The sequence below is a fragment of the Paramormyrops kingsleyae genome, chromosome 7, assembly GCF_048594095.1.
Source record: "Paramormyrops kingsleyae isolate MSU_618 chromosome 7, PKINGS_0.4, whole genome shotgun sequence".
Taxonomy (NCBI): Eukaryota; Metazoa; Chordata; class Actinopteri; order Osteoglossiformes; family Mormyridae; genus Paramormyrops; species Paramormyrops kingsleyae.
In genome coordinates, this window is record NC_132803.1 from 25,761,138 (window position 1) to 25,785,353 (window position 24,216).

A 24,216-nucleotide genomic window follows, 5' to 3' on the forward strand; every position below is an offset into this window, starting at 1 on the left:
CTGTGAATTTGCAAATCATGAAGCACGAATGCACGAGGGCTTACTGTATATATTAGAGATATATTATTATACAGTAAACAAATGAATAAAGTAATGATTCTTGTGTTATAAGACAAAAAAATTGCAATATTTTTACTGAATTACGCAAGTGTGCCAAGACTGCCTGTGAGCGCTGTAAACCGTGAGCTGCATGGAGTCTAAAACTGGGTCCTTCCAAGAGTCACAATCTGGGCTGGATTTGCTCTCAAACAAATCCTCTGTCAGAATTTTCATACCTAAATCCAGGTGCATTCATTCAGTGTAAGCCACCTGCCCCCCACCCCCACCCCATAAGATGTTTGGCCGTCGTCGCTCTGCTCCTTTTTCTTCTGTAAAGACTGTCTGACACTGGGGGAGCAGCAGAACAGAGCTTCCACTGTGGCTGTGGATCTGAAAGGCCACTTTATTGCCGGCTCTTTTAATTCAGCCACATTGCTTTTAATGAGCTCATATACATGCAGGGACAGTATTGGCTTTTCTCACCTCCAGTTCTAGTGTTTTGTCTCTTAAAGCAGCGGGCATCTTTCAGATTCCTGTTGCTTGTTGTTTTCTGGTTTAGAACCTTGCTGTTTATTTGTTAAAGCTTGTTAAAGCACGAGGACTAAACCTGCTTTAACAGAAGTGCATCTCAGCAATGTAGAAACGAATTAGTTCATTCATATGCTTAAAAGCCTGGTCTTTGTTCTGAAGCTGGGCCGCTTACACTATGGTCAGATACACTAGGAAATGTGACCGTAAGAAGGGTGACTTGGACTGTCTCCCCAGCAGATAGGTTGTGTGCTTAGATTTATGGCCGTGTCGGGCTTTGGCCACTTGACTCAGCTGTGTGAACTGTCTCCCTCCCGCGGGGGCCTCGTCGTCCTGATGGATAAGGAGCAGCTGAGAGGGTGCCGTTTCAGCCTGGCACTGTTTTAAACGGGGGAAACTCTTCCTCGCGTCACGTGTCAGCAGCACCCTGCCCTCACCTCAGTGTGTCGGATCACTGGGTGTCCTTACCCAATCATGCTCGGAATGCTGCTTGTCACTTAGGCTATTTCTGCTGTCTGTCGCTATCGGCCCGTAGTGCCAGTGGTCGGCTGGATACTTTTTGATTTCCCTCTCCTCCTCGGCCTCTCTCTCCCTTCTTCAGTTAGCAGTTTACAGCTTGGAGTTTTCAACTCCCTTGGCAGCGTTGTTCTTGTTATTGTTTTGCGGGCTCCTCTTTCCCCCCCCACCCCCTCCCCCCCCCCCCCCGTCCCTTTCGCTGAGCGAGGGAGGGTAAGCGAGAGAGAGCAAGGGAAGAGAAGTGGAATCCACAGGACAGGGAGTTGGGGAGAGTGAGACCTGGAAATGTCTCACCGTTTACGACTCTACTTCGGCGCTGGCCGCAGCAACACGGCCCCTGAGATCGAGGAACTGGACGGTGAGGCCCAGGATGACGCCATCATGACATTCCACATGCTGCCAGGCCGTAGGGGCCTGCCATCCTTCGCCGACGGAGGGAGTGCCCGGCCTGGGGAAGCCTTGCTCAAACGCAGCTCCTCCATGTTTATCCCTCAGCTGTCCAGTCAGCAGGAGACCCGACCAACCAAGAGCTCGACCATGCAGATCTCCCTGCAGAGAGGCATGGGGATCGCCGATACGGGCGTATGTGAGGACTGGCCAACCAAATTGAACCACAGTCCCGTGTCAGTCTGCGGCAGTTCTCGGACTTCCCCGCTCTGCCATAACGGTAGCTCGGAATTGGCGAACGGCGATTCCACAGAAGTAAACGTGGGCTCTTTCTGCATCCAGAGGAAGTCCGCCGACATTTCAGATGTCCAGCAGGTCAGGATCCTGCCTTATGGTCCCGACAGCCAAAACACCTCTCATTATTGGTCGGTGCAGCAGAACATGGATGGGGCTCCTGGAACGAAAAGAGTTGTGCTTCAGCTCCAGCAGGATCAGAGGAGACCTGCCAAAACAGCCCTGTGGGATGATGCCGACGTGTGTTTCGCGGGTATCCAGGGAGAGCGTGTGCAGCAGTACCCAAGGATCCGCCTAGAGCGCAGTGCTTCACAGCCGCTTCAGCCTTCTGTGTCGGCCCAGCCCATGTGCCAGGCGGCCAAACTCACAAACTCGAACGTGGATGGGCAGAAGACAAACATGGGCGATGCTGCCCAAGGATGCACCTTCAAAATCATGAAGGAGCAAAGCAGAAGGCAGCCTCAGTTTAAGATATATTTCACTCAAGGCGGAGAGTGTGACCAGGCTTTGTCACAGGATACAGACTTGGAACAAAGCCAAAGTAGGATTAGCCCTCAGGTAAAGCATGAACAAGCAGAACAAAAGTTCAGAAAGTGTTTTTTATTGATTCATATTTTATTTATGCTTTTGCTAATTTATTTAAAAAGCTGTGGTTGGACGGTCGAATGTTGTCATCAGCATTTAGTTTCCAACTTCATTTCTTAGTAGGCAACTAAAAATTTAAAATGAAACTTTTTGTTCTGTTTTGGGTGGCAGGTGATATATTGAAATGCTTTAGTAAAGACGTTAGAAACATCCACAGGCAGGCAAATCAGTGGGGGGGTTGGGGGTTGGTGGCGGACTTCTAGTACATTCTAGGAATTACACGTCCTGGGAAGGCATGGATAAGGCAGCACCATACCATCTTATTGTTGGCCCTGGAGGCACTTTCACTGATATTGCTATATGTTTATTCATGAGCACTTTATTGACATAAATATTTGGTCAGTTTTGCTAATAATGTGTATATATAATTATGCTTAGGGTCGCGTCGAAACTGAAAGTTTTGGCTTGAATCGTTAAAAGTCGTTACCTGCCAACACAGTTTGATTATGGCAGCTGTTCTGTGTTAAATGCATAGTTTATTTCTGTGGTTAATTATGCAAAAAAATTACTTAAAATGAGTTTTCCAAGACTTTCTGTCTGGATTGTACAGCGTACGTAAAAAAATATTTAAGTACAATGTTCAATTTGTAGATGAACTTTTTATCCTCTTTAAAAAAAAAAAAATCATTTACAAAACATGATCTGCTAGTGGCTTGTGAGGCTAATGGAATTTTAAATAAGCGGGAAGACTAAAACGATCTATAATTAATAGTAGTTATCCTTGCTCAGTTAATTAACATTCACAATTAATTATAGGGATGTGATAGTTTGTCATTATGCAACCAGAATTTTGAAGACACCAAATGCTCTATTGTAACCTAGATATCGCCTAGCCTTTCCACAGTTTTGCTAAGGACCTAATAAACATCCAGAATTATATGGCCAGTTAATATCTGGCATGCAAAGTATGAGGACTAAAGTTTAGTGATTACACTGTTAAAACATTCTCAATGACTGAAAATTTCATTGCCCGTAATTTTATTCATTGGGATGCATGCCTTCTGAAACATAGCTGACTTGTTATATGTAACATTTTATTTCTTGAACAGTTTTAAGTTATTTAGATAATAGTTTACAAATACAGTTTGTGTCGTAATTATTTAATAAAGATAATTACCGGCATGACAATAAAAATTATTTCTAGTGTATTATGTGTGTGTAGAGATAAACGGATTTCAAACATAGTGGAAAAACCCACTCTGTAACTTCAAATCTTTTGATTTACTCAAATAACCTTTTTCATTGTGGCTTGATTACAGTGACTTTTTCCAGTAGTCACTCCGCTGTCTCCATAATGATGGTCTTGCCGTTAGTGTACCAGTACTGTCTTTGCTATTGACATACATTGAATGAATAGTTTAGCTCCTCGATCTTCTCTTTCATCTTCAGGCTTTCAAACAAACCAGTTATCTCTGCTATTCAATCATCAAAATAGACATTTTTGTTATCTGTTTTGTTCTGTAAGTTTATTATCTATTTTTGTAATGTATTGCACACAGGAAACTGGGAGTTAATTGTGGCTCTTACTATGTGCAAGATGAACAGGATTTAGGGAACATTTGAATGATGGTGAGGTGAATGAAAATGAATGACACCTGCTACTTAATATTAAAATGGAACTCTGTTGTTTTATATAGTACGGGTCGAGCTCCACTTTCATAACCGTTCTAGTATTTCAGATGATGGATCACTTGTAACGCTGAATTTCTGCAGTCCAAAATACAATTCAATCACTGTGTGTGTGTGTGTGTGTGTGTGTGTGTGTTTGGAACAAGTGCTTTTTCGGAATGAAGTATATAATGGGTAACTTACAATTAATGATGAACAGATCTTAATTTAGTGCAAAGGTGTTTTGTATATAACTACATGAAATTGTACCAGTGAATGCAAAGTTTTTTTTTTTATTATTGTTTTATTGAAATACGTAAATGGCATGCTCTGCACAATTTAGAGGTCATATCATATGAAATATAGATATATGAACCAGTTTTTTTTTTTTAATTTAGATGAATAGGATATCAGGTCTGTTACATTTCCTCTGGGTGTGTGTATGTACAGTATGTGTTCTGCGATGGAGTAATGCTGCCTGCGACAGTCTCCAGGACCAGGATGGGGCGAGGGGAGATTATGAATTGGAGCATTTAAGTGGTGAAAGTGTGCTGTATGTATACACTTAACCTTCACAGTAGACAGGGGTTCAGAGTGCACTCTGGTGTACAGAAGTTAGTTAATAAGCAAGCTGGGTAGAAGTTTATATGTGAGTGACGCGGGGAAGATGTTGTGAAGAACATTGTGACGAGGTGGGTAGCAGAGGTGATATGTTGGGGGAATGACAAGCTACTGTAGCAAGTAATGCTGACACTTTGGAATGGGAGAAGTGTCATGCAGAGAGAGGTACCAAAGCACTGGGTTTGCAGCGCTCATGTAGCTTGTCTGCTGAGTACACAGGCTGACCCATGAGTACAGGTCTTCATTAATACGTGTGCTGACTTCAGTGATGTCACAGGGTACACTTCTGGTAAGGACTTAAGTGGGCAAAAAAGAAACATCCTTTAAGCAGTCTCTTCAGAAAGATGTGAAAAGAGGAGAATATCCTTGTAGAAGAGAGACTGAATGAAACAATGACGCATTTATTTTGTTTTGACTGGAAAAAGGAGGGAGCAGTGACGCATAAATGGAATTCAGCTTGGAGCTGAGAGCATCCTGTTACAGTTTGGAATAATTGTCCAGGACACAAGGTGACACATTGCCCTATCCTGTCCACTTCTAATGAGCAAAAGTGATTTATGTTTTTCATTGGCAATTGTGTGACAGTCTCAGCCTTTGGCTAAACAGAACCTCATGACTATTTGAGGCGTGGCTGGGAGTCTGGAGGAGCAAGACGGCAAAAACCCTGAATGCATTAGATGCACAATAGCTCTGCATACCGGCACTCTGCAGTATGGACATTTATATACAGCAGTGAGGAGGACCCCTGCATTACTGTCCTGGGGCAGGGTGTGGCCCCGCGGGGTAAACCTCTAAGCCATGATCTGAAGGGCGCCAGTTGGAGCCCGGCCTCAGCAGAATGGTCACATGTCTGTGGGCCCTTGAGTGAGGCCCTTAATCCCCAACTCACCTAGATTAATGTCAAGGAGCACACGATGGGGTGGGTGAAAAGAGAATTTCCCTGCGGGAGTCAATACAGTGTATAACAATAATAATAATAATAATTATTATTATTATTATAAAACAAGCAGAACATACAAGTATATGGAGATACTGGAAATGCGGTACAGATGATTCAACAAAAAACAACAATGGCTGTTTGACCCATCCTCCTGAGACAACCCCCTTCCTTTGTTTTATATTCTGAGAGATTTTATGAACTGGTTCGTCACAGAAGACCATGAGTCTGTCGTTCTTTAATTACAGCTGTCTTTTCAATCTAAACATAGCTGATATGTAAACTTCAGTAATATTTGAGTGAATGCAGAAAATACATGCAACTTTCATTCAGAGTTTGTCTGCCATATAGAGTGTAGCTATAATTGATTGGGGGGGGGGGGCTGCTTATTTTTGTAGCTGTGCCAGTGCAGGATTTGTTGTGGGAGCTGTTTTAGGCAGCCCCGCTGCTCCTGAGGTTACACGGCGGTGTAAATCAGGCCTGTCCTCTGCAGGCTCACCAGCAGCTTGTGTGTTTCCTGTGACCCACCCTGACTGAGTTTCCCCTTTGATCCCTGTATGGATCTCTTCCTCATTACATGAGGTCTCTCTCTCTTTGCCTGTAAAATATGATACTTGATGGCAGCAGCCGGCTGTACTGTGTCTGTGCTGCCATTCTGCGGCCTTCTCGCTTGACTGGGAGCTCTTGTGTTATGGACGTACATTCAGGACAGAAAGTGAAAAACATTTAAGAAACGATTGCCGTGTACGTTGTCAGACCTAGTGCCACCAGCTGTACCCAAGCAATGGCCTCTTGTGCTTGGTTAAGGTTTAAACGCATGCTGATAAGACATTGCAGGTTGTTGTCTGCACTGGTGGAAAGGTGACCTTCATGATTTCACAATCAAGTACTTTCCCCCCAGTCTTTGCCCTTTTGTAAACATGAATTAAAAATCAACTTCAGGCAATAAACTTTTGCGAGCGGAAATTCCGGTAGTGTAAATCATAATATTCTTGAAGGTCCTTCGGAGTTTAATTGGTACTAGTATTGGGAAGGAAATCAAGGAAGTTTTGGTAGTGTAGTATCTTACTTTTAATGTCTTTCTTTCAAGGGTACATGCAAGTAGACCGTATATGTCAAAAGAAACCAAGCTCTTTAAGTACCATCTGTACCGGAATGTCGTCCGATGATCGCTGTGTGAAAAGGCCTTGAAATTGACTGAATTAAACAATATTGAAGCTTAATTATGTGAGCTGAGTGCACCTATATGCTTGTCATTGTTACAACAATTGCTGAATGACCATATACATTATATATATCCTGCCAATAGAGGATGCATTCATCACTTTAGTGCAGTTTATGGCAGCACGTTATAATATTTTTAAGAGTGTGGAAGGAGTCTGAGTGTAGGGTAGCCTCTTCTACTACAGAGAGACTAAGACCAAAAATAGACATTGACTTCCAGGCTTTCAGAAATGCCTCAGGCAGGCATCCCAGTCTCACTGATGGCATTTTAATTCTTCCACCCAGTCATTATGGAGCAATAGTGGTAGTTGTTGTTATGTAGATCTCCCGCTGTCTCTGAGCTCACATCAGGTTTTGACTGCTGCTGATTGACAGTGATAATTATGAATGTATGAGTACCGAGAATGGAGATGTGGTTTGAAGTTCCCGTGCAGTGCCGTGGAACATGCCCGGTGGTCTGGTGTGTGTTCATCGCGTTTGCAGTGTAACCGGCATAACCTTCATTTCTGTTATAGGCTTAATTAGATTTTACAGCAATTTGATTTGTGCATGTAATTTATTTATGTAATTAATTTTTTTTTTAAATTGCACAACAAGCATCAACATGATGTGAAAAGGGATCAGAAGGAACCAGCAAAAGTCGAACGTGCGCAAAGGCCGCGGTCCGTGAACTAAAACATTGAGTGAACTATTGCCCACCTCTGGAGCCAGTCGACTGCCAGGACCTGTACTTGCACTCCTTGTTGTCTAAATCAGTTGTATTCCACACACAGGCCCACATTGCTCACGATTCCTCCACGAATGGGCTTTCCAACGGGGGACAGGTAATATGTCTGAGTGACAAGACGTGAATCATTTCACACTGATGCCGGTGGCCAGATGAGCGACTGATATGCACGTTTTTGTTTTTTTTACGCACTCATAGGTGCTGCCTTCTGCCTGCTTGCCCCTGTGCTTTGGGCATCTTTTGGTCATGGGTTTTTCCCCCCTTGTGATATGAATCCTGTGGGTTTAGCGGCTTTTCCCTTCTCACTGTACCTTCGCAGATACACGTTCTAACACTGGCGATTTTCAGGGTATCGCAATTCCTGCTGTTTTGGAAGTTAGATGTTTTTCTCTATAACAGTCAAGGATTTCAAATAAGTTATTGCTGTATTTTTTTCCCTTGCTGATTTCTTTGTGTGTTTGTTTATGCAGACGAGAGATGATTTCTTGGGGCAGGTTGATGTGCCTCTCAGCCATTTGCCAGTAAGTACTTCTTTTTTTTTTCTTTCTTTCCTTTCCTCCAGAAAGATCAACTGCTTGAGTGTCCACCCTACTTTATTAGGAGCCAGTGACACCCTGAGAGTGAATGCAATTACCCAGAGAAACTCTAGGGCTTATATCCCTGTTTGAAGTGGAAAATATCTGATGGGAATGCAAACACAGCCGTGTGACTTCTAGGAATATCCCTGTAGCTGACAGGAATATAGCTGGAGATACATGGAAGGAACCAAAGTTTACTACAATAATCACTTCACATTCACAGATTTTGAATTCCCGGTTTCAGTTATTCGCGAGTTGGCTGTGAATGAACTGGGAATGTCACTTAATATATGAATATTACTGATATATAGTATTTGTTAATGCAAGTGTCATACTATGTCATTAATATTAAAGTGTTGACTTCTGCCACGCATCTATGTCTCGGCAACTTTTAAATATCCATATTTGTAGTTCTGCATGGACCATGTGTTTAATATAAATGTTATATATCTTAGTGTCAGTTTTTCAGTCGTGATTGCAGCTCTGTGTTGTAGTTTTTTGTTTAAGATAGCGGTTTAAGAACCAATGAAATAGAGCAGCACTCATCGTTCCACAGAGGAAAAAACTGAAGCAAAGCTAAACATAGAAGGTGATTTCCTTGTTAGGCTCTCCTCACTCTGGCACTGACTCTGCAACACTCTGTGCATGTTAGCAGTGCTCATGAACACGCTGATCTATTAATGGAATAAGTCCCATTTACAGTTACGTAAATACTCGCCTGCAGTCATTCCTGTGGACAGACATGGGGTTTGTTTAGATTCATACAGTCCCTGTGTTTTAATGTTGGTGCAACATGATTTTTGATGCCATTTTTGCGTCTTTGTTATAAAGTTTGAGCATAGTCATTTTTTTCCAGCTTAAAACGGTTCTTGTTTGATCTCTCTCTCGCTCTACACACACACACACACACACACACACACACACACATACATACGCATTGTTAAATCCTGGTTTAATCCAGGTTCTGCTACACAGAGCGACAGGCTGCTTCCAGGCTCAATGTTTCTGAGACAGCAGTACATAAGAACAAGATGAAGCAGGAGACACTGGGAATGAACAGAACTCAGCCAGGTAGTGGAGGGAAACGACTTTGTAATGCCAGAAATGACAATCAACTTATCCAACAGTGCCTTATGAATTGGTCGGATTACATCAAGTGACTTTCAAAAAGAATGAGAAACATTAAATAGTGTGAGGTGCACTGCTAGGACAATTCATAACATGCTCCTAGAAGCAGAACTGAAGACCCATAATGCACGGTAGAAGCCCTTCATCAGTGAGAAGCAGGAAAGAGCCAGGCTGCAGTTTGCAAAAGAAAAAAAGCGTATATTTTACACAGGTGCATACCCATAAACTGAAAAATGAGTGAAACTAAAAATTTTACTGTGGTCCCTTAATTTTTTCCAGAGCCATATTTACATACATATATTTATATCAATAATATATAAACATATGTGTGTGTGTGTGTGTGTGTGTGTGTGTGCAGCAGTACACACACACACACATATATGGACCATAAATATGTCAGCTTATTTGTTCGATATTTCTGTTCTTAGACTGAGGATCCTGTCATGGAACGACCATATACATTTAAAGATTTCTTGCTGCGGCCGCGAAGGTTAGTGCCAAACTTTGCAACTTGAAAGTTAAATACAAACAGTTACTTTTTTGTTTTGTCACATTCATGTTTGTGGTCATATTTCATAAGCTAACAGATGAAAAGTAGCCTGAAATCCATACGCAGTTTCCTTCAAAATATCTGAATCCAGAATATGTCCTTTGTGTTTTTATGTCTCAGTCACAAGTCGCGTGTGAAGGGTTATCTGCGATTAAAAATGGCCTACTTGCCTAAGAATGGAGGACAAGAAGAGGACAATGCTGAAACAAGAGAAGAGGCGGAGGTACATTTTTTCTTTAGCTAGCTATTTTTTGAAAGAATTATCTGGACAGATTTTGGAACGACACCCTTTTGTACACGTCAGCTTGTAAGTTAGCAAAAGCATGATCACAGGTTAGAGTGCAGTACAGTGTAGTGTTCCTGCGTAAAAGACTTTAATGTAGCCATTTATAGATGGAATCTTCTGAATGTTTTCCTTCGGTAGGGATGGGAGGTAGCCGATTCTGCAGACTCAGGATCTCAGCGTCAGCAGCCGCCTCAGCCACCGCTGCCCCCTGGCTGGGAAGAGAAGATCGACAACCTGGGACGCACCTACTACGTCAACCACAACAACCGCACCACGCAGTGGAAGAGGCCCAGCTTTGTGTAAGTATACAGAGCGATGCTTATACATGCCGCGTGACGTCTCTTGCTGGACTGTTCAAAGGCACAACAATTCTGATAGGTAAGTGCTGCAGATACCAGGTTCTCTTGTACATCAGGTTGTATTTCTGCAGAAGGTATTATTTTACAAACTGTAAGTGTATTTTGTTCTTTAATAGGTGCTTTTCAGCAAGGCAAAAGAGACCCACTGGTTTCATTCAGCTATTCTGCCTGAGAAACATTGGTGTTCAATCCAGAATGGATATTGGTGTATTGTAGCCTTCAATGAAGAAAACAGATACTAGGTTCTGTGTGTAATCTGAGTTCTACAGCAAAGTGAACGTCTCTGTTGTTTGCCTGTTTCAGGGATGTTGTTTCAGAGACAGAGAATGACAACCACATCAGGCAGATCAATCAGGAGGCTCACCGCGTCTTTCGATCCAGGAGACACATAAGCGAAGACCTGGAGAATGAGTCTATCGAACCGCGAGACATGGACGATGTGAGTCTGTCAAGGGCTCCCCATGAATTCTAGTCTTGTTAAACTCGTTTAAAGACAGTAGGCATTACTCAGACCCAAAAGGTTCTGTATAATGTTTTTAATGACACTGTTCATTGTAGTAACAGTGTGTTAATGGGGAAAAAAAAGTGTTGCATTGACAAGAAAAACACACCTAAGACACAGACAAGTTCTGAAATTAATGACTATATTGCTAAAATTTCTGACTATATATGCTAATGATTATTGCTCAGTAAATATATTTACTATTATGTAGTACAAAATATTAGTTTCCAGTTGTTTGTTGTCTTACAGTCCTGGGAGCCAATCTCAGAAGAGGAATCCATGATAGTCGATCCCCTGAACCAATCCGTAACGCCGCTCACCTCGCCGACGCCGGCCCCCCACGCTAGTCCCCAGGCTTTTGCTGAGGAGATCAACCTGCGCTTGTCACTTACGGGTGACACAAATGGAGAGGCCTCGAGCTCCGGTCCTCCTGTGGTAAGTGCCGCACTTTGGCCTCCTTTGTATTTCACTGAGGGGAACAGCACAGGCGTATAACATTATGAATAGTCCTGCTTAAAGTTATTTATCAACAGGGGGAATATGGCTGTAGGCCTTGCACTGTAAATCACATGCTTTCACACACAGTGTCCTGTCTCCCCCAGCAGAGCCAGCTATCCTCCAGACTTCGCTCGTCAAGCATGACGGATGGGGTCAGTGACCAGACCCAGCCCCTGCCACTAGCGGTATGCTACCTTCTTCCTCCTCCTCCTCCTCCTCCTCCGTCCTTATTCGCTTCTTTCACACATCCTCACTGCCTTTCCTGTGTTGCCCACACAGTAAATCACACCCATCAGTTCCTCACTGTGATTTCTGCATGCGATGACTAAATCTCACTCACTGCTCTGTGTTAAGCCCATTTATGGGTGATGGTTACAGAATCAGTCAGCTGCAGCTTTTGGGTGAACAGTAGAAGATGGATGTATACCAGATGAAAGGAATGACTCATTGGGCTTTCTTGGAGACCTTTATTGGGTATAGAGACTGCAGATGCAGCATTCTGTTTGAATAATAATAATAATAATAATAATAATAATAATGAATAATAATAATAATAATCTTTATACACTGCCCGGCCAAAAAAAGTTGCCATTTGAATTTAAATCTGCAAATACTTAAAAAGCCAATGATCATTATTACAGCTCAGCAACGTTATGCAGCAATAAAGTGAAGTCAGCTGAGTATCTCCTGACTGGCCAGGTTACCCCTCCATCCATCATGGATGGGATTTTTTCTTTCCTGATATCATGGGCATATTCCAGGGCGAGAAAGAAAAGATTTATCAGGCTCAAATTGTCAAAGAGTGGTTCAGTAGCATAAGGAATCATTTTCACACATGAATTGGCCGCCACAGAGTCTTGACCTTAACCCCGTTGAAAGTCTTTGAGATGTGCTGAAGAAGACTTCATGGAGTGATTCAGCTCACTTTGTCAATACAAGATCTCAGTGAGAAATGGATGCAGATATAGATGAAACTAAATGCAGAGATGTTGCATAAACTTGTGGAAACAATGCCATGAAAAATGTACACCATAATCAAAGCTAAAGGCGGTCCAACTAAAATTTTCAAATTCAGATGGTGACTTTTTTTTTTTGGCTGGGCAGTGTATAACACTTTTCATACATGAAGTTCAGCTCAAAGTGCTTCACATATGAGATTAAAGTAAAACCAAGGACAGAGGAGCAAGTAACATACAGGTCAATGAAATTATAGAAAGATGGATTAAATCGATAAGTAAAATAAATAAGCGTGAGTGAATAAAAGCTAAACAAACAAATAAATAATAAAATGCAATAAAATATTAAGGAACATGCCTAATCATAAAACAAGCATGTCCACAGCTGCTGGAAATCCTGGAATTTTGTGGGATTTTGAAAAAGTTGAAGACCTTCAGAAATAATCTGGACAAAAATATGTGTAACAAATGAGTAAAATTTAGTTTAAAAGTTCTGTTTTTTTCGTTTATTTTTGCTTTTTAATACATGGATTTCATATGTCGTCGAGCAGTTTTCCTGCAAGATCAATTGAGCGGTCATGAAGCCACCAGACATTTTTCAGAATGCCTTTTAATTTCTTCATGCTAAAGCAGTGTTTCCCAACCCAGTGCTCGGGGAACCCCATACAGTCCATGTTTTCCCACTTTCCCAGCTCCCAGCCAGTCAAGAACACCGAATACCTGCTCCGGGTGTTTGGGGGGCTGGGGAAGAGCAAAACTGTAGTCTGTCTGGGGGTCCCTGTGGACTGGGTTGGGAAACACTGGGCTAAAGAATAAATAATGTGAAAACAGACTGCAAAACCGTAAGGATTAGGTAGCTTTTGCAAGAGAGTCATTGACACGGAATATCTGGTGAGATAGTATATGAAATTTTGGAGAAAAAACAAATCATTTGGGAATATCAGAACTAGAACTGGGTCATGATTTATATATTCTAGCTACTGCATTCATGCACAGAAGTATATAGAAAATTTATAGAAGTATATACTTTTTTGGGGGGTGTTGGTTGCTCAGCTGCAAATCGATCTTGTGCTAAAGTCAATGACACCTCACAAATGATGACGTATGTGATGAACATGGACAGCTACAAGGCAGTGTTTCAGTGTCTAATACGTCAGTACCAGTAACCTACTTCAAAAATAAAGCGCAAGCATAAATACCTTAAAGCAGTGTTTCCCAAGCCGCTCCATCCCAGGTCCCGGTAGTAGCAAAAATGTGGACTGGCTGTGTGTCCCTGCGGGCCGGGGTGGGAAGCGGGTTTCATGCACCGGAATATGTGCTGTACAAAAATGTAATGACAACTTCACTTGTCTGCCATAAAGCAGTGTTTTCCCAAGCCAGTCTTCAAGAACCCACAGACAGTCCACCAGGAGCTGGGAGGGAGCAAAAATGTGGACTGGCTGGGAGGGGGGCAGAAACATGGACTGTCTGTGGGTCCCAGAGGACCGGCTTGGGAAACGCTGCCATAAAGGCTGAATCAGTGGGATTTCAAAGTTCAGAAGTGTGTGTGAGGATTGGTGAAAAGCCTTAATCAAGAACGGTAGTGTTGTTTTAAGGGTTGGCTTATATTAATGACAATGCAATCAGTAGGATTAGTGTGTGTTTCTGCTTTCAGTAATGATTGGCTATATTTGTCTGCATAGGCTGAAGTTCCTCACTGATTAGGGCTGTTTGGTGGATTGACTTTTCAATAGCTGGTTCTGTAGGGATAAATTTACTTTGAAATGTTTTAGTGATGCATGTTAATGGACAGTATGCTGGAGCACTGTAATTGGAGTCAGGGAATCGGTAACGAGGTTTTGGAAATCTGCGGATTCAGTCTTTTCAAAAGTGCTTCAAGGTTTCTTAAATGTTCATACAGCACCTAGAAACCCATTTCCTTCAGTCTTTCTCAAGTCTTTAACAAGAATTATACACAAGGGCAATAGATGGTAAATAATGCTTAACAGGAAATTCATTTTAAATGCACTTTGTGAATTATGGTTCTGTTATGCCATTAGACGTTTTTGTTAGCACTCTGTAGCTAAGCAACCATGTGCTACATCTTTCAGCCATTATGATGTTTTTATGTCTGTCATGTTATAGAAAATCTGCTGTTTTCTCGTTTCTGTAAGGTGATATATATATAACCTAAAAAATTAAGTGTTCTATTTTTAAGTGATTCATCATTAATTTTAATTTTACTCAGTGCTGTATGATGTTCTCAAAATCAGCTAATCAGGTGCAGCTATTGAATGAGCTTTGGCAGATGTATACCAGCTGTCAGTAATCATTTAAAGGCATATTGCCATTACATGTTCAAGTAATACATTTTATTATATACACAATATACAGTTATGACAACCTCTGGATTGATATGATTCTATGCAGCTTGTCTGTCTTGCACGTGTCACCTAGGTCTTCATTTGTGACTCTCTACCAACTGCTTATTCCTTTTTTATAAATAATTAGTAGAAAAACAATATGGATCCTGCACCGCTGGTACTTGGACCGATAAAAACTCATAATACTTAATGAGTCATATTTAATGACATTATGAATGTTACAAATTTAGTCTAGGTTTTCTAGGTTTCGTTTAGTGGTGTTATGACACTTTCTGTGGCATGTAAGGATCACTCATCTCTCTTGGAATATGTTGCTGTTGCCTGTTTATTTAAAGCAGCAAATTTTAAAAGTTCTTATATAGTAACGTTGCTCTGCATTATGGCTCTTCATTTTCATGTCCTTAGTTTTTTGCTTCCATTTTGAAGTCCATTTTGTATATGTATTTTTTTTTTTTTGCTAATGAAGCAGTGAAAATTGCAGAGAGAAACGGAGAGAGCTTGTGATAATTTTTTGATTGCCACAGCATGAAGGTCCACAGCATGGTGACAGGAAGCGCTGTCAGCTGCTCTCAATACTCTCATCCAGCATCTTTCCATCTCCTCTTCTTGCTAATTAAGTGAAACTGCAGTAGAGTTGAGGGATAGAAGAACAGGATGTTATATAATGTATGGAGAGTCACATAACTTCTATTATGTACTATATAAAGCAGTGTGTAATTTACGGCGAAACGGCGGGGGGGGGACTTGCACTGTGGCTTCTGAACTCCAGGGCCGTTGGCTTGGTTCCTGCCCCTGAGTGTTTGCTCGTTTATCCCCGTGTTCATGTGGGTTTCTGCTGGGTATTCCACTTTCCTCCCATGGTTCAAGAGCTTGCATTCGTGTGAACTGCTGTTTCGTCGCTGCCTATTGCATGTATGAGAATGTACTCTACGACAGCCCATCGTCACATCCTGGACCTTCCCTGCCACATGCTGTGTGCTTTCTGGGGGGGGGGGGGGGGGGGGGGGGGGTTGCTGGACCCTGTACTGGGGAGGAGGTTATGGAAGACGGGTGAATAGTCATATTCTTTTACTTAGATTGCACTTGGGTATGTTTGTGTGGGCTTTTCTTTTTGTCAGTCTAATAGATTTTCTTTTTTTGTTTTGTGCCATATTTTGAAGATGAAGTCGTATAAAGACTGTTTATGATTTCAGGAACATTTTCATTGGCTTGGGAGATGCTTGCCTGCTTTTTCTTCGTTTTAGTTTTCCACAGCATGTGCAAAGCATCCTCAGTAAAGTCAGCCCTGTTGAATCATCCTGCATTGTGCTCCAACTCCTGTTTTTCATGTGCTTGTGATTGAGTACAAATTGATCGGATTCTTTTTGTAATAAAAATTCTGACAAATTTCAGTGACATGAAAAGGAGGAAACTAGATGATATTGACGTAGAAGTGAGGAAAAGGCAATCAGTAAAGGACAGCTGTGGATAAAAGTGCATACTTCTTGAAAATGATATCCATGCTTCGGATAAAGAGATTTAAGGCAGAGCTGATAAGCATCTCTTTTTGCTGATTTCACTGCGGACTTCAGCGGTTGTTTTCCGTGGCTGAGGATTCTGGTAGCTCTGTTATGGCATGACATGCATCTTTTTGGCACAGTTTAGAACCACTCAGCCCTTTGGGGGGGGGGGCAAGATAAATGGCAGTTAATGAAAAGTCATTTATAGGTAATCATATTCATCCTGTGCTGAAGCCTTTGGAATCTTGGGAATCAAACAGAATCTACAGGGTAAAAAGGGAAAAAAAAATCTCAGAATGGTTTGCAAACCATTTTCCTTGACTTTCCTAAACACATTTGAACATTACTTTTTAAATTCTAGAATGGTACAAGTGAACCGGTGTTTTTCAAAACCCAAAGTCAAACAACGGTCAACTTAATTATTAAAGAAACATGTAAAAGTGTTTGAAACACTTTGAAACCTATGCCAAGTTTTACTGAAGCTGCTACTCAGTCAAAGCTATATTTATTTGGAACATAAACTTAAAATATGCATTGTGTGATTTTAGCATTGTATATTGTAAATGAAAGAAAGGACCAAGTGTCCTTTTAAAGAAGATAAAACACTTGAAAATTGAAATTCATATGCATGTTGGCTTTGATTTTGGTTATGAGTACTTAAAACGTGGCTGTAGTGTAATCAGTTTTTAGAAACTATTTGTCCTTTGAAGTATTTATCTCAACCGTTGACACAGTAAATGATACATAAGAGTCCAAACCTTTTTTTGCCTTCAATCAAATGTCATCCGGGTTGTTATTTTTTTTCCGCTCTGCTTTTGCCATATATTTGTGAAGTCCATGCATGCAGATCATCACGAGTCTACTCGCTTCCTTCCAATTACTCACAGTCACTGGAGTACTCCTGTTGCCATGCTTTCCTCTTACGATCCCTCACTCCCATTCTGAATCCTCTGCTCTGAGCGGACAAACCCAGAACAGGCCCTCACTCTGAAGTTATTGTTTATCACCAGAGCTCCCAGACCAGAAGAACCAGAGCTCAAACTGTCACAGGCGTTGAAGAGCCTATGGTAATGTCCTTTTATGTACATCCTTTTTTCCCTATTATTTATGTCAAAAAGTGTCACCATACAAATAGTCGGGTGAGGACTCAGCGTTACTAATAGTCAGGGTGTCATTAGTAAGATTTCCCAATGAACAACTGAATGCATTGCACCCAAGATGGGAGAGTTTAACAGCCATTGTGCTCCTTGTTTTTGTCAAAACAAATTGTTTTAATGTCTTCCTGTCCAAGAAACATTAACTGAGACAGGCACAGTTCATGAAGGCTTAACATTAACCATTAGTAATGTGTCGCATTACTACTTGATCCATCCACTGATTTTTTCTTTTTCTTCTTGGAACTTTTAAAAAAAAGTTTTATATTGGAGGAACAGTTCAAGCTCGCTAGCATTAAATGGGAGCCATCTGAAAATTAAAACACTCATTTAAATCATGTTTGTAAGTACTTGTGAGCAGAAATACTTGAAACTAAACAAATTTCATATAAAAGAAATTATAAAAAAAGATTAAACATTTTTACATATTTATACTCAGTCATTTTGTTCAAAAGAATGTTTAACTTTGGTTTTATTCATTGTTGAATGTTGACTAACAAAACTTTTTTCCCTTAAAGACTGATCTTTAGTTTGACGGCTTATTTTATTTTCAGTTGTTTAAACATGAGGCTAAAATGTGGTACTTTAAGAGTGCTTTGTTCTCACATTGGAAGGAAGCTTGCGTCACATTACAAAACAGCTACATTTATTCTGTGTTCATTAGCGTTAAAACACGATTGCTCACACTTTTTCAATTTGTAATAAAAGGAAATGAACCAGGCTAATAAAATGAATAATGCTAACCAATAATGCTTACCAATTTATAGTACACTTACTGGAGTTTTATTGAAGGGTACATGTTTATATTTCGATTACCAGAGTCCCAATAAGGCATAGGTCAGAAAATTAAACCATCACATGACCAAAGTATACATGCTTTAATTGCCATGCATGTAAATTTTATTCTGATAAATTGGTTCTTGACTACACATTCTGGTATAGTCCTTCATAGTTTTAAACTACTGGATTTTTAAGGGAGTGATTCAGGTTAAGTGCTCTATTCATTTCATGAGCTGAGTCCTTTCTGGGACTATGAATGTTTAGATTAGAAGCTTTGATGATCATACCAATGAATACCCCTGTGTTATGTATGCTTAATGTCAGAATGCTTACATAATACATATGAACTTAGTGTTCTTTACAGGTGATATTTATTAAGCTCAGCCTATACACTGCAAATTTCTCAGCGGGTATCAAGGATGTCTTTGCAGTGTGGTAGACATAAGTACTGCTGTTTGCTTTTAAGTTTGTCCGTGTGTGAAATTATTCTTGTTTTTTTTTTTTTGTGCCAATACATTCACATCACCTTGAAAACTGTGACATGTATATCAAACACTAGATCCCCAGCACTAGATTATTGGAGTCTGCTTTGCTTGTTTGTTTGCTGGTCCAGCCAATGTTTTGATGAATTAGACTTGTCTGGTCTGTTAATAGTGTGATTGAGGTATGGTTGCGAGCTACATTATATATTATTGTATATTATTCATGAAGTTCAACTTTTTTTTTGTTTTAAGGAATTATTTAATATGAAAAGATGGATATTTGTATTCAGGCCAAAATGTTAAGCTTTGCTTTTATTGCTTAGTTTCCCCTGGTTTCTCTTAGATTGTTCATTCTAAGTGTCTAATAAGCGAATGTTGGGTAACGAAAATAAGTAACTTCAGGAGGAAATTTTTAGAATGTAAATGTTTTGAACATCTGAGTGTTTCAAAACCTGTCTGAATATTGTCAGAATTCTGTGCCTATCTATTAAAATAACAGCCTTCAGCCTACACTGGGATGTAGTGTTTATTATTATTATTATTATTATTATTATTATGTAAAATTTTCCTTTCCCCCACTAAGAGTTTTGCAGAACCCCTTTGCTTGGTTCCTCATCAGATGGATTAATTAGAGCTTTGCTGTTTCACTTGGTCAGTCGCCTTCTGCGGTGCAGGCTCTCACCACGCCCGGCCTACCCCCTGGATGGGAAGAGAGGAAGGACGGCAAGGGGCGCACATATTACGTCAACCATAACAACCGCAGCACTACCTGGACCCGCCCCATCCTGCAGGTACACAGTCACCGGGATTCCCTTCAGGGCTCGTCTGTGTCGTCACTCGCCAGCTCTCTTTCCTCTTCACTCATTGTTCTCGTTTGTCTCACAGCTATCTGTCCTGATTGCTGCTTCAAGTGTTTTGGGCCTGAACTTTCATCGCTTGTTATTTTCAGTGATTTTATACTCTTCTCTTACCAGAGCTTGAATTTGCTTTTCTTTCCATACGCTGTCAAGACGGTATTCAGTGGACTTCTCTCTTGTGTGTCACAAAGGGAAAGTCAGTTAGTCATTTACGTGCAATGAGGCACTATGGTTAAACCCTGTCAACCTTATACGTGCTCATCGCTTACATTTGCTTGCGTATGGTTTCCAGCTTCCCGGCATATTTAACGAAACTGCAAATCATCTCTTGGGGATTAGTGGTTTGAAGGCTCACCCATTACGCTCGAGGTCTATGACTGGCTGGCCTGTCCCTTAGTCATCCGCGATGGATCCTTGTGCACGGAGACATGCTTTTCAGGCGGTGCTTTTGTACTGTACATTAAGTTCGCACTGAGCTCTCGCTTTACTTTTAAAGCGTCCTTCTCCACAACAGCACACAGATGACGGGGCCGGCGCCTCCCCCCCCCCCACAGCCGTGCCCAGCAGCCACCTGAGCGAGTCCCAGCTCCGCCGGCCTCGTAGCCTCAGCTCTCCCACTGTCACCCTGTCAGCCCCTATTGAGGTGAGAGCGCCAGCCCCCTCGGCCTGCCCTGCCCCCCCCCCTTCCCCCCACCTGCTTCTTCTTGTTCCCATCGCTAACATTATCGTCTCCCTTCTCGCTCTTCTTTCTCCTCTAGGGTCAGCCCTTCTGCACTTCTTTGACTTACAACGTTTCTGTGTGCTCTCATCCACTTGTGTGCTGATATTAATCTCATTTTCCACCTCTTATTTTCTTACCTCTTTCTTTTTTCGTCCCCTTGGCAATAGGAGGACAATAAATAATTTACAGGAAAATGACCAAGTATATAAGGCAAGTGTGAAACACATATAATACATTGTGGTGAAAATGCTTTGATTCAGTTTTTTTTTTGGTCTATTTTGTATTTTATTTATTGGCTTTTTTGCTTACAATTCTTGAAGCTGCTCTCTCTGTTATGTGATAAGGACATAAGAGAATAGAATGCTGATATTCATTCTTATGATGAAATTTAAGTATCATTTCCAGATGTAAAAGGTTTTGTTTTTAAAGGACGATTGGATTACATTAGACACTTAAATTCTGGTGTGATCCTTTTTGCTTTTGGTCATTTTTCATAGAGCGTGCAGTAGGAATAGAAACTTTTGGTATGATATATCATTTTTAATATTGCTAAGTTTTTTTCCCCACCTCATTATTTGTTGACTAGTTACCGTGGAATCACTGAGCAATACTGGAATATTAATACTGAGCTGCTTAAAAGCAAACAGCTGTTATGTGCAAACTGACATTGATTTGCTCATGGTGACTGTGTCAGCAGTACAGTTTGTAGATTAACATACAAATATTTTGAACAATTTATGGACTGGAATGTAAAGATATGAAGTGAGAGTAATACTCTTGGGCAGCGTAGGAGAGCGAATAGAGCCGTATGATATGGAAATGTTATGGAAGGGGGGAATGGGGATGTTATTCTATAGGAGAGGAGATGGGTTGGAGCAGTGAGGTAGGGAGGCATGGAAACAGCGCAAGGGAAGAACCAATATGAGGACAAAACAAGGTTTGTGCACTGAAATGGGCGACAGTAGGGTTGCTGCCTCAGGTATCAGGAACCAGACGCATTATCTGTGTCCTAGAGAGGAACGAAATTTAGTTTGACAGGACTAGTTATAAGGCGTGAGTAAAGTAAATAAACATGCTTCCTGACTCTTCTTTACACGGTCTTAAAATATTTGTCAGCACTGCATTGTGCGACTGTGATAGATAGCGTACGCATTTTTCAAACAGTATTCTCTCATATTGCTATATTTAAAACCACACACACACACACATATATAAAATGCCTGTGTGTTTGTTTTGTATATAATTGATTTAAGAGACGTTAAAAAGAAAGGGATGTTGAAAATTTAATCAGACCATTACATACCCTTATATGTAATGGTCTGATTAAATTTTCAAAATGTCCCTCTTTTAAACGTCTCATGAATCAGTTATGAGAGACATTTAAATAAAGAATGATAGAATGATATACGGTATCGGCTCTTACTGTGTCGCTGCAGCTGAATAGCTAGGGCAAAATAATCTTTCCTTTGAAACTATTTCATCTTCCTTTAGCCAACACATCTTTGCTGTCTTGAGTTGTTCCTTAATAACGTGGAAAAATCCATACATTTGGGAACATGTATTTATTTGTCAAACGGCCACCTCGTGATTTCCCTCATATTAAAGCTCTTGACAATCTGCCTGACTATTGAATTGTGCCATTGACCGTGCCTTTGATCAGACTATGCCACTGCTGTTGGCTGTTTCTCAAACAAAGAATCAATGTTTTCTTTGAAAATCAGTGCTTTTCTTAGGTGTCCTTTGCATTTTTTTTGTTCAGATTTTTTGCATCTGTCGATCCATCCATCTCAAATTAGGAATTTTGATTTCTTGAGTGACAGACCCAGATGTGAGCAATTAAATGTACAAGTTCCATAACCATCGGCGTTCTGTGCAACCAAAGTACTAACATTAGTTGCTCATTACCTACCTTAGGGTGCATTTCTCATGGGCAACAAATCAATAGTACATTTACTTTAGATGCAGCAGATTAATTTGATTTCTTTTGACGTGCTTTGTGTTGCAGAAACGCATAAACTGGAGATGTATCTCTTGTCTGACTATGTTCACAGATTTGTTTGCGTAAGCTCCATTCACCGCTAACTTCCCCTGATGAGTACATGAGTCGAAGCACAAGCAGACCGATTGCTCACAAACAAGATGAACTATGGGTAGCGTACCTGCTAATAAGGATCACATCTTCCTTAAAACTCCAACTATTGTCTGACTATTGGTTTGTGTTTTGCGATTTGTGGGTTGGATGGCATTTTGAAACAACATGCTTTGTGCTTTTGGGTCATGTGATGATCACTTGTTGCATCATGCTTATGAAAAGATTTTAGCTGCTGTTGCTGATTCCAGGTGAAAGGATTAACTGCAGTTTTTTTTTGGGCCGACAGTCAAGCCAGCCTGCTTGCATTTATGTATGACCTCATCTTTCATTTCATGGCATGTTAACGCACAGTAATATTAGGCGCTCTGAACCTGATGAGATGTTTAAGATGATGAAATTAACATGTAAATATGAGTAATTATGAAAAGATTCTGAAATAACACAGAATTAGTAGTTAATTTAACGGCATCAGAATAAAAAAAAAATGAGTACAGCAAGTAGTGTATGCTGTCCTGCCTTGTATCTTTTTTTTGCTTAACAGGTCATTTCAGAACAAATGTCATATTGTACAATCAGACTGAACAGATTGTACCATAGTTAGCCAGCTAAACAGGTCAGTTTCAAGAAACGGCTTGACAGAAGCACGAATGTGGTGCCTCCGTAGAATATGAACCTGCTGCCCATTGTCTGCAAGACCAGCTGCTCCACATCAAGTTATTAATAATTTCACGTTGCTTTCAGAGTCTTGCAGCTCGGCACATGCTGTCTTTCCATTGCCTCAAAAAAAAAATTCTTTCAAACACGTTGCTTTTGGTATGAGATGCCCGGTTAATGTACTTTGTAAAAATCTGTCATTAACACATCATCCACCTGCTTCAGCAGAAGGATAATTAGTTTTCTTCGATCTGAGAATTTGTATTTCCTTACAGTCTCTTAAAGAAACAAACCAGGTCACAGTAGACAATTCTAAGAATGTCATAGTATTCTGTGAATGAAAATGGAACAGTTTTTAATATAAATAATAAGGCACAGTTTGAATGTAGTTTTGTAATTAGAGTAAATGTAGTGTTTGGGTTCAACTCTGGTAACACGGCAAGTGTATGTCAGGTATCAGGGATTTTCTGAGCAGTAGATTATAACAGGTATTTTTCGACTGAGGAGCACAGGATTTTCAAGTTGGTCATCATATGTTCAGGGCACATACACTTCCTACAATCGAGAATGCCTGCAGGTGACCAGGTGTCAGAGTTGTCACTGTGAAGTCATCTGGAGAGAGTATTGGCTTTGACCATATATGGGGGGGGGAAAATGGAAAAAAGCAGACAGTTAATGCTGACAGAGACACAACTGCAGCATTAAATGCCCGAGGGGGACACTGAAAGGATGTTTGATGAATGATTGAGTCATTATAAGAGTGACGTCAGTGGCTTGTCAACAAAGTCCTTCAAAATACATGAAATCATGGTTCATTTTCAAATGCAAAAAAAACCAAACTGGTACATTTCAGTTGTACTGCACAATTAAAAGTAAGGCAATCAGCCTGTGTAAATGAACTAAGTGAAATTAGTATGCTGTTTTGTGATTAAATTTATTTGTGCAATTGTAAACCCTTCCAGGGAGCCAACAATATCCAGGCCCGACGTGCAGTAAAGGACACTTTGTCCAACCCGCAGTCACCGCAGCCCTCGCCTTACAGCTCTCCCAAGTCCCAGCACAAAACCACTCAGAGTTTCCTGCCACCTGGCTGGGAGATGAGGATCGCGCCCAATGGACGCCCGTTTTTCATCGACCACAATACCAGGACAACCACCTGGGTAAGCGGCGCTTTCAGTGTTTCAGCCGGGGAAGCCGGAGATGGCAGACGCGGGGCTTTTTTACACACAAC

The 24,216-nt window shown here is 40.9% G+C and overlaps 1 protein-coding gene across 9 annotated transcripts in view; it reads left to right on the top strand.

The window, feature by feature from the left end:
* The window catches only part of nedd4l (NEDD4 like E3 ubiquitin protein ligase), a 64,471-nt gene that overhangs the window by 25,738 nt on the left and 14,517 nt on the right, over positions 1-24,216 (top strand). For 2 of the 9 annotated variants that reach the window (XM_023828712.2, XM_023828715.2), the window contains exons 1-12: positions 1,296-2,322; positions 7,997-8,047; positions 9,661-9,722; positions 9,903-10,005; positions 10,207-10,367; positions 10,731-10,866; positions 11,179-11,364; positions 11,532-11,612; positions 17,256-17,312; positions 19,318-19,452; positions 20,033-20,161; positions 23,948-24,145. In XM_023828712.2, the coding sequence (XP_023684480.1) occupies positions 1,369-2,322; positions 7,997-8,047; positions 9,661-9,722; positions 9,903-10,005; positions 10,207-10,367; positions 10,731-10,866; positions 11,179-11,364; positions 11,532-11,612; positions 17,256-17,312; positions 19,318-19,452; positions 20,033-20,161; positions 23,948-24,145 (2,253 nt within the window). In that variant the 5' untranslated portion in view covers positions 1,296-1,368. Of the gene's footprint in view, positions 1-1,295; positions 2,323-7,572; positions 7,624-7,996; positions 8,048-9,660; positions 9,723-9,902; positions 10,006-10,206; positions 10,368-10,730; positions 10,867-11,178; positions 11,365-11,531; positions 11,613-17,255; positions 17,313-19,317; positions 19,453-20,032; positions 20,162-23,947; positions 24,146-24,216 lie in introns of those variants that run through there. The other 7 variants (XM_023828721.2, XM_023828722.2, XM_023828720.2 and 4 more) reach the window with 6 other exon arrangements.